Below are 14250 nucleotides of genomic sequence, written 5' to 3' on the forward strand. Positions count from 1 at the left end.
TCCACCGCAATCTGAATACTCTTCAGACTCCACGTAGCCCGTAGCACTTGCTGTAGCACTTGCTGTAGAACTTGCCCTAGCCTTGAAGACCCTGCAGGCTTATGCAAAGGCTAGAAATTGAATTTAGATGGCATGTAGATTGTAGACCGATGCCAGGTCATTGTTAACCTAGCATCCTATAGTGCAGTGGTTCCCAAACTGTGGAGCACCTTCTAGGGGGTGCGCGACATGAGAAAGCTAATGGTGGTGCTATGGTTTCATTTTAAATATGTTAACATATTATGCCAATATATGGCAAGTATATGCAGAATATAGCCTATACTGCATATATTATACCATATTCAGGTTCATATATTATGTGGATAAAAAGGAAATATGTCTATATAGCTTATGCAATTTATATTTCCATGTGGGGCGGTGCGTCAGCTAGGTCGGGAGGTACAGGGGGTGCATCAGCTAGGTCGGGAGGTACAGGGGTGCGTCAGCTAGGTCGAGAGGTACAGGGGGTGCGTCAGCTAGGTCAGGAGGTACAGGGGGTGCATCAGCTAGGTCGGGAGGTACGGGGGGTGCATCAGCTAGGTCGGGAGGTAACAGGGGGTGCGTCAGCTAGGTCGGGAGGTAACAGGGGGTGCATCAGCTAGGTCGGGAGGTACAGGGGGTGCATCAGCTAGGTCGGGAGGTACAGGGGGTGCATCAGCTAGGTGGGGAGGTACAGGGGGTGCATCAGCTAGGTCGGGAGGTAACTGGGTGCGTCAGCTAGGTCGGGAGGTAACGGGGTGCATCAGCTAGGTCGGGAGGTAACGGGGTGCATCAGCTAGGTCGGGAGGTAACAGGGGGTGCGTCAGCTAGGTCGGGAGGTAACTGGGGGTGCATCAGCTAGGTCGGGAGGTACAGGGGGTGCATCGGCTAGGTCGGGAGGTACAGGGGGTGCATCGGCTAGGTCGGGAGGTACAGGGGGTGCATCGGCTAGGTCGGGAGGTACAGGGGGTGCATCAGCTAGGTCGGGAGGTAACTGGGGGTGCATCAGCTAGGTCGGGAGGTACAGGGGGTGCATCGGCTAGGTCGGGAGGTACAGGGGGTGCATCGGCTAGGTCGGGAGGTACAGGGGGTGCATCGGCTAGGTCGGGAGGTACAGGGGGTGCATCGGCTAGGTCGGGAGGTACAGGGGGTGCATCAGCTAGGTCGGGAGGTAACTGGGGGTGCATCGGCTAGGTCGGGAGGTACAGGGGGTGCATCGGCTAGGTCGGGAGGTACAGGGGGTGCATCGGCTAGGTCGGGAGGTACAGGGGGTGCATCATGGCCAAAAAGGTTTGGGAACCGCTGCTATAGTCTGTGTGTGGTTTCAAATTTTCAATGTACAAATTATTGATTTTTGTTTTTTTAAAGATGGAGTGCCGTTCCAGTTGTTCATGTGTTTGAGGGGACAGTATTTCGTTAGACCCCTTGGTGTGGTTGTTATGTGCATTGATGTCTTCCCTTTGTATTTCGGGTTTCTGTCTGGAGGCTGAAACCTTGACAGTCAAACGTGCCAATGAAAAAAAAAACAGTGATATAGTGACATCACAATATCATCCCCTCCCCTAACCCTTCCCAATTTATCATACACAACAACAGCTGTGGGTGCGGCTTGAGTTCAGGTGGATCACCACCCATCACCACCCACCAGGCAAACCAGGCATACTTAATGAATTATGTGGGCATGCCCACATAAAAACATTTTTTTTAACAAATACTGTACACCTGATGATCATGTTTTAGGGTGGGAAAAGAATCACGGCACTCCATCTTTAAATATTCTACTGTTGGACTGATAATACTGTATGTTCTTGGTTTTCCTGTGATCCTAGATTTCTATGCATTTGATGTATTACCCTGTGTTGTCCTTGCTTACTACAAATCGCTCTGGATTAAGAGTGTCTGCTAAATGCCTACATTGTAAATGTAACTCTCCTCCCCTCTTCCAGTGAGGATGACATCTTAAAGGAGTTAGAGGAGTTATCTCTGGAAACACACGGCGCAAAGGTACACACACACACACACACACACACTCTCACGCACACACGCGCACAATTTATTTTAATTGATTCTTAAAGTGAACCATCTGACAATGACTAACGTTTGTTTAATTTAACAAAAGAAAGACACAGTATGACTTTAATATAAATAATGAAGGTAAGATCAATTCTGACTATTTGCGGAGAAATGTTTTATGCACTTCAAGGCAATAATGTTTAATAATGTCAGTTTTTGATCGACTCAATTGATCACTTCAATAGAACATGATCTTTGGCTCCGGTAGATTGAAAAAGGCCCCGGTAGATTTAGCTTTGGTTACAGTTGTACTGTTTCTTTCCATTTTCCATTCTGGCTTCTTTCTTTCTTCTATGAATTCCGTCTCAGGTTGTCATTTACTGCCCTAAACAAACATAGACTTGGCTGGCAAACAAATTACATCATAACTGCCCTAAATTACTGTAGCTAATGTCATCATCGTCTGATTTAGCAGCAATTTAAGCATTGAGATGATTTAGCATAACATCGTTATCGTCGCTTTGTTCATTCTCCAAGGCTTAAAAAAGAAAAGAAAAGTCTAAAAATATACGATTTACAGGCTCAATACCACGCACCATGATTCAACGCGTTGTGAGCTTGTAGATCGTCTAGGTTTGCTGTGTTCGTGACAGTTGACTGTGCGTGTGTGTGTGAGCAGAAAGACACCACAGAAGAAGTGGAGAGCAGGGTGGAGCCTACAAAACAAGAGAAGAAGAAAACCAGGAAGGGGAAGAAAGGAGTCAGCCAGGAGGATGAGGAGGGTGATGAAGATGAGACTCAGGCTGACAACAAGAAGGTCTGTCTGTCTGTCTGCCTGCCTGTCTGTCTGAAGAAGACCACACAAAGATCTGTCTGTCAGTTTTTCAGTAGTACCATTTCATGGTGAATTCCAATACATAAAATCTCGGCCACTCGCTCACTCCCACTCAGTCACTTGTCTCCAGCATGGTGGTGTTACAGTGAAATTGGTGACCTGCTGAAATGTGTGACAATCGTGTAGACAATCACATAATGTCATCAGTGTCCGAACGTAACTCCCGTAAAGCCCGTTTGTTTATAAGCAGAGATCAACCTTAGCTGTATTTAGGCCATGTATTTAAAGACCTTCATGTAAGATAATGTGAAGTCCACAAGATGGTCACATACATGTAATTTCGGCAGCTCACCGATTTCACCGTTACAATTTCTATTGTAGTTTTAGTCATAGTCTCTTGAATAGTTTTCATTTAGTTTTAGTCACATTTTATTCACCTGGAATGTTTTAGTGTTGGTCTAGTTTTAGTCGACTAAATCTACAGTTGATTTAGTGGACTAAAATTTTGGCGGGCCTTGATTCCGTAGTAATGACTGATTTTACACTTGCTGAAAATAGCCGATCTACAAGCTCACAACGCGTCACAGCTTGTAGATCTGCTATTTTCAGCACGCAACCAAATGTAAAATGACTTATACTGGATCTCTTGTCCACTAGTCCCTTCCTAACATTTTAGTCTAGTTTTTATTTGTTGACGAAATTGTCCATATATTTAGTCTTAGTTTTAGTCTTTTCATTTAGTTTTCCATTTAGTTTTGTCAGTGAAAAAAGGTAGTCGACGACATTTTTCGTCATAGTATTAGTCGACGAAATCAACACTGGCTCTAAAGTCTAATGTAATTTCCTTGTCTCCTCCCGTCCTCTCTCTCAGGCTCCTCCTCCTCCTGCTCCTATTGGCTCTGACTCCGAGGAGGAGGAGGCGCCTCGTCCTCATCAGAAGGCCAAGGGGGGCGGGGCCAAGAAGGGAAAGGGCAGAGGGGCGGCGGCCTCGTCGGACGAAGGAGAGGAGCAGGAAGTAGCGGACAGCAGGAAACCGCCGGCGGCGACCGCCGCTGTGGTGCCGCCGGCGCCGATGGAGGAGGAGGACTTCTCCGACGAGGAAGAGTTGCTCGTTAAAGACAAGAAGAACAAGAAGAAGAGCAAGGCTGCCGAGAGCGACGAGGATGAGGAAGAGGAGGTAGACCCCACATTTCACCCAATCATCTGCTTCGATTTTTAGAGTTTTCCAGTTTCAATTGTGTCATCACTTATAATTTAACGTATTTATCCTGTATGAGTTCTCTCCGCAATTTGTATCCTGACCGAAAATTGGTCCATGGCCAACAAATGGGTTCCTACCCACTGTTTGGGAAACTTGCCATTGACAGCTCATACATCCAAACAGAAAAGTCCTATCTGATTGTATTAACGTGACTTCAAACTCACCAACATATTGCAGACTGTACGAAAAGCTTGAATTAGCCTGATGTTATGAGCTACTTTCTGTCTAGAAATGCTTTGCAGGTGATTGTTGTTTGTGTTTGGAAGTGCTCGTTGGGTATCACTCAACAGCCCTTCGTAACCACCTGTTTTGAATTTGAACATAATGCAGGAGGCAGCGCAGGATGTTACTTAACTGAAAACGAGTGTTTCCGAACTCCAATGGCCGTGGTCTGCACATAGTCATGATTACTATCACAATGTAGAGCTATTTAGCTCATTCAGGACGGGAACCCCTTTTGGTGTTTTAAGCATTATGTTATACTTTACTATTGAAAAAGTGCATATCTACAAGCCCATAGCGCGCCACCGAGTGCCGCACTACGAGCTTGTAGATCTGCTATTTTTGGAAAATGTGGCACACATCTTTGAATATATTCTTTCTACTATTCTTTCTGCTACTGTAGGAGGGAGGAGGAGCCCCTAAGATGAAGTCGGCCGCCCAGAAGAAAGCCGAGAAGAAAGAGAGGGACAAGAAGAAGAAAGATGAAGACAGGCTGAAGAAGAAACAGAGGGAGGACAAGGAGAAGGAGGTGAAGGAGAAGGAGGTGAAGAAGGAGGAGGAGGTGAAGAAGGAGGTGAAGAAGGCAGAGCCCGCTCCTCCTCCTCCGCCTGCTGCTGCTCCTGCTGCTGCTGCTGCTGACGACACCGAGGCTGCCGACGCTCCCGTGGCGGAAGAACAGGACGAGCCAATGGGAGAAGGTGGGTGGGGACTTTTCGAGACCTGTTTATTAGTCGATAGTAAGGATGGTAACTTACGTCATGTTGTAGTCACTGATTTGTACAAATCAGTGACTACAACATGACGTAAGTTACCATCCGCTCCCGACCGGATCACACAGCGATTTAGTAACACGGACCGGGCTTTCCTCCGAGGTGGAAAGCCTGGTGACGCGAGGTTAATTGATCGATAATGTTTTTGTCTCCACCTGGGCTATGGGATCATCCATGTCTGGGGAAAAAAAACGTATTGCGTAATAAATAACATATACATGTGTTAAAACTGACACAGTGATGTAAATGTAAGACATTTCATATCCTCCAAAATGCCAGGCTGCCGCTTATGTATGATTTAATACAGAGAAGAAAACTAAGGAGATTTACTTGGTACTACTTGCAGTAGTTTTGTAAAGCCTCCGTTTCATTTCCGGGTAATCAGGGAGGTGGGGCTGTTGTTGTGAGCAGTGATCGTTGGCATTAGTGCATACGCCTTACCTCTCATCAGAAACGTAAATTGACGGTCGCCGCTTTCATAGATATGTATATGGGGGGGTACGAACATGTACGTAGTTGGCACCTGCCGTACCCTAGCCTAGGGGTCCGAATATGTTTGTAAATGTCAGAAAAGGAATTAAGCAACCCACAGAGTCTCTGGATCCCACTTTGAGAACCACCATCCTAGTGGTGCAACCACTCCCTTACAGAGTTGCACCACTCACTTCACACGGGTGTGATTTTAAATTACACACTGGTATCGTATCGGTACTCTGTATCGACGGATACGCAAGTTATGGGTATCGTTGCATATTTATTTCGTTTTAGCTAATGATAAATGTGTGTGTGTCCGTCTGTTTGTCTCATCATGTTGTGCTGATGTTGGTCCTCCAGAGGAGGCTGAGTCAGATAAAAAGAAGAAAGACAAGAAGAAGAAGAAAGGGGAGAAGGAGCCGGAGAAGGAGAAGAAGAAAGGTCCCAGCAAAGCCACAGTGAAGGCCATGCAGGAGGCTCTGGCTGTGATGAAAGAGGTGATGCATCATGGGATATAGAGTTCTTATAAAATAAAGCCACAGTGAAGGCCATGCAGGAATCCAATCCAAAGAGTTGACCAAAGTGCTTTACATAACATAACATAACAAAAACACAAATAAAAGTGCACAAAATCGCATAAGTCAAAGATAAAAGTATAGAGTTACAAATACACAACAAGGTGGGGAAAAAAACAGTAATACAAAAAATAACTCACTCTGGGTTAAAAGCTTGGGAATAAAAAAGTGTTTTAAAACAGGATTTAAATAGAGATAGAGGGGGGCAGTTTTACAGAGAGGGGGAGTTCATTCCAGAGTTTAGGGGCAGCCACAGAAAAGGCACGATCTCCCCCAAGTCTCAGCTTGGACTTCGGAACCTCTAGCAGGAGCTTGTCTGCCGATCTCAATGTCCTTTCTGGGATATACGGAGGTGCTAGCCCATGAAGAGATTTAAAAACAAACAATAAAATCTTAAACTTGATCCTGAAACATACAGGGAGCCAGGAAGCTCTGGCGCATATGAAAGAGGTGATGCATCATGGGACATAGAGTTCTTATTAAGGCCTATTCATAGTCCAGTTTTCGGTGAAGAGGTGACCACCAAAACGGTGGTTAGTAAAAACGGAGAGATGTGTTGTGTGATCGTGACGTCATGTTTTCGGTGGTCACCTCTTCACCGAAAGGAAAAGGATTCACACTTCTTTGTGACTGTTGGTAGGGCATTCCATGTTTTGGTGGCATAGCGGTAGAACAAATTTAATTTCTTTTTTTTTTTTTTGCCAAATCTGGGTTGAACGTGATCTGTAGAGCTCCCGTGGAGTACGACTGGTGCTCCTGGAGATGTTCTGTTCTCACACTGACTGGTGACGTGTGTGGTTTACGCTTTGCAGGAGGAGGAGCGAGCCAAGAGAGAGGAGGAGGAGAGACAGAGGAGATCGGAAGAACTGGAGCAACAGAGGCTGGAGCAGGTACACACACACACACACACCTGTGCTGTTCTGGGTGCGTTTTGTGTTGTTTATTATTATGACCACGACCTCTTTGACCCCCTCCCCCCAATCTCAGGAGCGTGTGGAGCAGGAGAGGAAGGAGAAGAAGAAACTGAAGGAGAAGGAGAGGAAGGAGAGACTGAAGAAAGAAGGAAAGCTCCTCACCAAGGCCCAGAAAGAGGCCCGGGCCAGAGCCGAGGCTACGCTCAAAATACTGCAGGCCCAGGGTACCACTTTTCACACTTAAACCCATTTAGACCTGAGGACAATTCTACAAATGTCTTCTAATTCCTGACAGTTTTCTGAAATACCTCATGTTTCTGTATCAGTGGTGCTCCATATTTCATGTCAAGGACCCCAAAAAATGATATGTAATTGGCCTCCGACCCCCATCTGAAAATATGTTATTCCAGGAACCCCTCAGAAGGAAAGATTTGAGTTAAAAATGTTCGCTCTGAAAGAATATATATTCAAAGATTTGTGCTGCATTTTCACGATTTTTCAAAAATAGCAGAACTACAAGCTCGTAGCGAGGCACTCGGTGCCGCGCTATGAGCTTGTAGATCTGCTATTTTCCAACAGCTAAAGCATAACATAATGCTTAAAACACCAAAAGGGGTTCCCACTTAAATCCTAACCATATCCGTCCTGTCCAGGTATTGAAGTGCCATCCAAGGACTCTATGCCAAAGAAGAAGCCAGTCTATGGAGACAAGAAGAAGAAGAAGGTGATCGCGCCACACACGCCTGAAGGTACACGATGACCCATGGTGGTCATGTCATTCGTATTTGTCATTCCTTAAAGCCCCACCCGTCCCACTCTGGCAGTTTTAAGTTGAACCAGTGCATTGATCCTAGAGCAACCTTTTAAAGCTCCTCTGCAATGGTTAATTTGGCTATAGAGCATCCGAAGTCTGACCTAATGTACACTGGTTCGCGTTAGGGCATTAAGCGACTAGTCGACTAGTAAATCCACTAGTCGACCTGGTTGGTACTAGTTGACTAGTTGAAAAAAAAAAAAAAGAAAATCCCGGTTTCTGTATGCCTCCAGATCAGGTAGATTATAGTTATAGTCACCAATGTACACAGTTTTTAAATGTACAAATATTTATTTCCAAAAAAAAAAAAATAGGTAGTTAAACAACTAGTCGACTAGTAAACTAGGCAACTAGTTAACTAGTAAAAATGACTAGAAGTGAATGCCCTAGTTCGCGTTATTATTTTTTATATATTTATTTTCTGAATCCCCATGTACTTTTTTGATATTGTGTCAAATATGAACGGTTCCAAAAATACGCAAATGTTCCTGGCGCTTTGACTCGTATGGATATGAAGAATCAACTCAACTCCTCTCCTCTCATCAGAAACTTCTGAGGTGACACCTCCACCACCAGTCTCGGAGACTCCGGAGCCAATTCCCACGGAGACAGAGACAGTCACCCCACCAGAAGAACCAGGTGAGACAAAATGGAAGAAGGGTTTTCATGTTAATGGACTTAGTATATTATATATTACATATTACAATATGTGTCTGTCTGTATCTCTTCTCATCTCCCCTTCTCTTTCTGCCCGTCCGTCTCGTCTCCCTCTCTCTGGCCCCCTGTCCCTCTGTCCAGTTGTCAAACCACATGCAGAGGTGGACGACTGGGAGAACATCGCCTCGGACGAGGAGAAAGGTGAGACCGACCATCCATCAGCTGTGAGATCTGCTCTCCTCCCTTCCTGTCGCTCCCCGCTAGGCCATTCATCCTAAATGCAATCATTTGAAGCAGTGTTGTTTTTGGCAGCACATTTTGATTTTAGTTTTAGTCACAGTCTCTTCAATAGTTTTCATTTAGTTTTAGTCACATTTTAGTCACCTGGAATGTCTTGGTGTTAGTCTAGTTTTAGTCGACTAAATATCATAAGATTTTAGTCGACTAAATCTACAGTTGATCTAGTCGAACAAAATGTATTTTGGCGGACCTTGGTTGACTTGTTTTTTTTTGTTTTGTTTTTTACAGTTGTGAGCTTGTAGATCGGCTATTTTCAGCATGCAAGTGTAAAATGACTTACATTGGATCTCTTGTCCTTCCTAACATTTTAGTCTAGTTTCTATTTGTTGACGAAAACGTCAGTATATTTAGTTTTAGTCATCATAGCTTAGTTTTCATGTAGTTTCCATTTAGTTTTCGTCAGTGGAAAAAGGTAGTCTTCGTTTTAGCCGACGAAAACAACACTGATTTGAAGGCACTTGTGAACAAGATATGCAAAGTACACGTGAAGTTTAGTCGAGCAGCGTTTCCCCTAGCCAGAAGATGATTGTGTGGCACGCAAAATTGGGGAAAAAGGAGAATATTTGTCTAGTTTACATATTAATTAACTTTTATTAGACAAAAGCTATAGCCGTCACAAACAGGGGTCATTGCCATGCTGACTTGTGGTGGGCTTTGCCACGGACATGCAAAAACAAAATCACACCTGTGTGAATTGAGGGGCGCTCTTATAATCATACGCCTCATCATGCGCCACATACCGTGCTCAACCAATCAAATCATCACAAATTGCATTTCTGTCAGCTGATCTGAGTGAGCAGGAGGTGTTGTAGCGTTTGATCATGTCTTGATGGTATGGGGTGCCTTGCCATTTTCTTGCCTTGTAGGCCAACATCGGCGTTTTGTACTTGGTGTGGGCAACAACCGGGAGCCAATGAAGGGAGTGGAAAAGGGCGACGTGAAAAGTTTGTCTGGTTGAAGAGCATGGTGTGCTGTGGCATTTTGGATCATTTGGAGGGCATTAACAAATGTACTGCTTCTGACGGAAAATTCCGCCAGTTGGAATCCAACCGGCAACTGCTTCTGGCGTAACGTTCCTTCTGATAAGCTTTATTATTGATTTCAAACCTGATCGCTGATTTATTTATTTATTATTATTTTTTGCTTGGTCTTTCCTTCTTTAGCGATCCTAGACCGGATTGTGCATGATGATTTGGATAAAATGCGCATGTTCGGAGGTCTTTGCTGATTATCCGGTGATCTAGATGGGAACATTGGCGCTTTCTAGAGCAAGGATGGCTTCATTTTAGCTCGCTAGCATTGACGCTATTTATTTAGCATCTAAGATGGCCGCCCAAACAGAATGTGAGTCCAGCGTGTGTTACACTACAAATGGCTCGGCAGTCTGCGGTTGGCTCTGCGTCCACCAGGTGGCAGCAGATGGCTTAAGTGAGCATGCAAGAATCGTACCGCTTTAATCATCTCTGTCTCTTGTCGACTCTCTCTCTCTCTCTCTCTCTCTCTGTCACTCTCTGTCTCTCTCTCAGAGTTGAAGAAGGTCCACATCGAGGTGACTCCGTCCGATCCGCCCAAACCCTCCGTCGCCCCCGTCAACGCCAGCGAGGAGGAAGACGAGGACGAGGAGGAGGAAGACGAGGAGGAAGAGGACGACGAGGAGGAGGAGAGCGAAGAGGAGGAGCAGAAGAAGGTGGAGGTGGAGAAGAGAGGAGGAGGAGGAGGACAGCAGGAGAAGAGGAAAGGAGGGAAGGAGAGCGAAGAGGAGAGCAGCGGCAGCGACTCCGACGATGGACGGACCAAAGACGAGAAGATGTACGACAGAGCCAAGCGGCGGATAGAGGTACTGACAGTGTTGTTTTTTGGCAGCAAATTTTAGTTTTAGTCATAGTCATATTTTAGTCACCTGGAATGTTTTAGTCAACTAAATGTCATAAGATTTTAGTTGACTAAAACTACAGTTGATTTAGTCGAACAAAATGTGTTTAGCCTTCGTAATGACTGTTTTTACACTTGCTGAAAATAGCCGATCTACAAGCTCACAACGCGCCGCAGCGTGACGCGTTTCTTATTTGACGCGACACAGTTGACACAGTTCTTATTTGACGCAATATAAAAAACGTCTGTGCGTGTGCGTGTGTGTGCGCATGACAGAAACGGCGTGCAGATAACATCCGTAACATCAACTTTGACAAGCTGAGGTCTCCTGTGGTGTGTGTGTTGGGTCACGTAGACACTGGCAAGACCAAGATCCTGGACAAGGTACCCCACACTCACACTCACACTCACACTCTCTCTCACACACACACACACACACACACACACACATACACAGACACACTGGTCCGGGGACCACCAGTGATCCTTGACGGGGTTCCAGGTGGTGAGTTGGTAACCAAATGTACCTTTTTTAGATCTTTAACTCTTGAGAGTGTAAAAAATGTTACGATCTCAAGTAGTAAAATGATTGTTAAACATCTGCATTACTTTTACTTTAATCCATTGAGACCTGGAACGCATCCATGTCACGTTAGCGTTAGCGTTTTAAACATTATGTTATAATTTAGCTATTGAAAAATAGCAGATCTACAAGCTCATAGCGCGCCACCGAGTGGCGCGCTATGAACTTGTAGGTCTGCTATTTTTGAAAAATCGTTAAAATGTGCCTCAAATCTTTCCGAAAATTGTCATGATTTAGAAAACTTTTTTTTTTTAAATTTCGACGTCAGGCCTGAATGGGTTAAGTCTACACAATAAGAGAATGTAGACATTTTATTTTTTATTGTTTGCCTGTTTTCTCTCCTAATGGTACCACACACATAGCATGGAATTGTGAACAACATCTTATCCAATGACAACAAAATATTCTACGTTTTACAGGTCCACTCTGTTCCATTTGTACGCTCTGAGTTATGGTGGTCCTTGAAGTCAAAACGTTTGAGAACCACCGGTATTGTAATGGCATATCAGACGTGAAGTCCACATAATAACCAGCTCTGACCGTGTAGAGATAAAAACCTGCTTTCCGAAAAACGGTTCCAAAATGTGATGGAACCGATTCCTTGGTTCCTCCTCAATGTTGGATCCAGTTCCTCCGATTCTGGATACCATTCATATTTTATTATTTGTTATATATACATAGCACAATCTGCATGTCCTGACAACATGTTGCTCCTTGTATTTGTATAAGTCAGCAACAAAACGTCTCGAATCATGACTTGGATTGTTAGAGAGAGGTACAGCATTTTAACAGCCAGAGTCAGAGACCAGATTTTCTCTGACCATGGTCATTAAATAATTGCTCCTTAATGGGTTTGCATTATTGTGCATATTGTGCTCTGCTCTTTTACACATTTTTAGCTTATTAGTGATTAACATATGTTTAGGTGTGTATAGTGGAAGGCAAAGTACAAATGTCATTGTGCAGTCAAGTGTAAACAGTTAACACTGGTGGTTTCACTTGTACGTAACGTACGACAATGAAGTTCTGGTATCTTCTAACCGTGTCCAAAGGCCTGTCGGAACTCACATGTTTACACATTCTACAGTCTTTGCTTTACAGTATTTATTTGGTTTGCTTGTATAAGTAAGCATTGTATAAGTCTGAAGCGTGTTATTGATGTCATATTATTGTATACGATTCTCTCTCTGCTATTGACTTGTTCTTATCGTGTGTGTGTGTGTGTGTGTGTGTGTGTGTGTGTGTGTGTGTGTGCGTGTGCGTGTGCGCGTGTGCGTGTGGGGTGTAGTTGCGTCACACCAACGTGCAGGACGGTGAGGCAGGAGGGATCACTCAACAGATCGGAGCCACCAACGTTCCTCTAGACGCCATTGTAGAAATGGGGAAGATGGTTAAGAATGTACGTGCACACACACACACACTTAACATCTTTATTTGCATTCACATTTAACAAGAAATTCTTGAACACAAACAATAGTGGATGCGCAAACTTGGAAAAACTCTACAACAAGGATACAGATCACGGGTACAGAAAGCATCGCCTTCTCCATATATGGCGACTGCCAATTATTGCAGACACTGCACAGAATTTTGCAGATGCCTTAGCTCTTGGATTGGGCATGCCTGCAATCTGCAGGTCCCTCACGACTGATTTATGGACATTACCGAGGCTTCCAAATATGAACACAAGTAGTTTACATTTGTAGCCAAGCTGTATAATGGCATCCTTAAGACGCTGGTACTTAAGCACCTTGGTAAGGAATGCCTCTTCCAGACTGTGGTCAAATGTACATGCCACTTCCAAACTGGTCACTTCTCTACTGTCCTCATCAACAACAGCAATATCTGGTGTATTAGTTGTGACATCTGAAAAGGCATCATTTTCATTATTGTGCATGAACATGGCAGTTGAAACACGTGAGTGCTTATACATTTTCACACACACATACACACACACACACACACACACACACACACACACACACACACACACACACACACACACACACACACACACACACACACACACACACACACACACACACACACACACACGTTCGGTACTACATTACTGTAGTATTGGCATACTGAGACATCAGTGATGTTGTGTGTGATGGTGGTGTTGTTGTTTCTCTACAGTTCGACAAAGACACCATTAAGATTCCTGGAATGCTCATTATTGATACACCTGGACACGAGTCCTTTAGGTAAGTCTGTCTGCCTGTCTGTCTCTCGCAGCAGTACTAGTTGTACAAGTCTTGAGTTGTACTTAAGTCAAGAGTTGAACTTAAGTCGCTCTGGATTAAAAGCGTTGTGTGTGTGTGTCTGTGTGTGTGTGTGTGTGTGTGTGTGTGTGTGTGTGTGTGCGTGCGCTACAGTAACCTGCGTAACAGAGGCAGCTCGTTGTGTGACATCGCCATCCTGGTGGTTGACATCATGCACGGACTAGAACCTCAGACCCTGGAGTCCATCAACCTGCTGAAGGAGAAGAAGTGTCCCTTCATCGTAGCTCTCAACAAGGTGACACTAAAAAAACACCATTTTGCTGCTAGCCTAGGTTGGCTCCGGGTAGAAGACAGAGTTAAGCAATTGAAAATGGGATTGACATTCAAACTTGTAAATGCAGGCTTTAGTTTAGGCATACTATTGGTCCGACTGTCATTTGACCGACAACTTACCTCAAACGCTAACCTAACCCTAACCGCAAGCACGGGAGCAGTGCATGGGGGGTTCCTGGCAGAAAATGTTTTCAGATGGGATTCTGTGGCCAAATACATATTCATTGGAGGGGGGGGGGGGGGGTCCTTACATACATGAAAATGTTTGAGAAGCAGTGATTTAAGATGTGTTGCCCTGTGGTTCATGGTCAGACTGACCACCGTCTGTCTGGAAGAAGAGCTCATATAAGATAAAGATAAAGATAAAGAAAACTTTATTGTCCA

General features: G+C 44.6%; 1 protein-coding gene across 1 annotated transcript in view; it reads left to right on the forward strand.

Moving 5' to 3' along the window:
• The window catches only part of eif5b (eukaryotic translation initiation factor 5B), a 29662-nt gene that overhangs the window by 6865 nt on the left and 8547 nt on the right, over window positions 1–14250 (forward strand). The window contains exons 3-17 of the mRNA XM_079495586.1: window positions 1965–2022; window positions 2711–2848; window positions 3738–4043; window positions 4753–5047; window positions 5954–6090; window positions 6981–7058; window positions 7156–7306; window positions 7736–7831; window positions 8443–8535; window positions 8695–8754; window positions 10380–10690; window positions 11002–11109; window positions 12597–12707; window positions 13448–13515; window positions 13687–13828. Of these exons, the coding sequence (XP_079351712.1) occupies window positions 1965–2022; window positions 2711–2848; window positions 3738–4043; window positions 4753–5047; window positions 5954–6090; window positions 6981–7058; window positions 7156–7306; window positions 7736–7831; window positions 8443–8535; window positions 8695–8754; window positions 10380–10690; window positions 11002–11109; window positions 12597–12707; window positions 13448–13515; window positions 13687–13828 (2152 nt within the window). The remainder of the gene's footprint in view (window positions 1–1964; window positions 2023–2710; window positions 2849–3737; window positions 4044–4752; window positions 5048–5953; window positions 6091–6980; window positions 7059–7155; window positions 7307–7735; window positions 7832–8442; window positions 8536–8694; window positions 8755–10379; window positions 10691–11001; window positions 11110–12596; window positions 12708–13447; window positions 13516–13686; window positions 13829–14250) is intronic.

Source organism: Electrona antarctica, assembly GCF_951216825.1.
Source record: "Electrona antarctica genome assembly, chromosome: 24".
In the NCBI taxonomy this organism is placed as follows: Eukaryota; Metazoa; Chordata; class Actinopteri; order Myctophiformes; family Myctophidae; genus Electrona; species Electrona antarctica.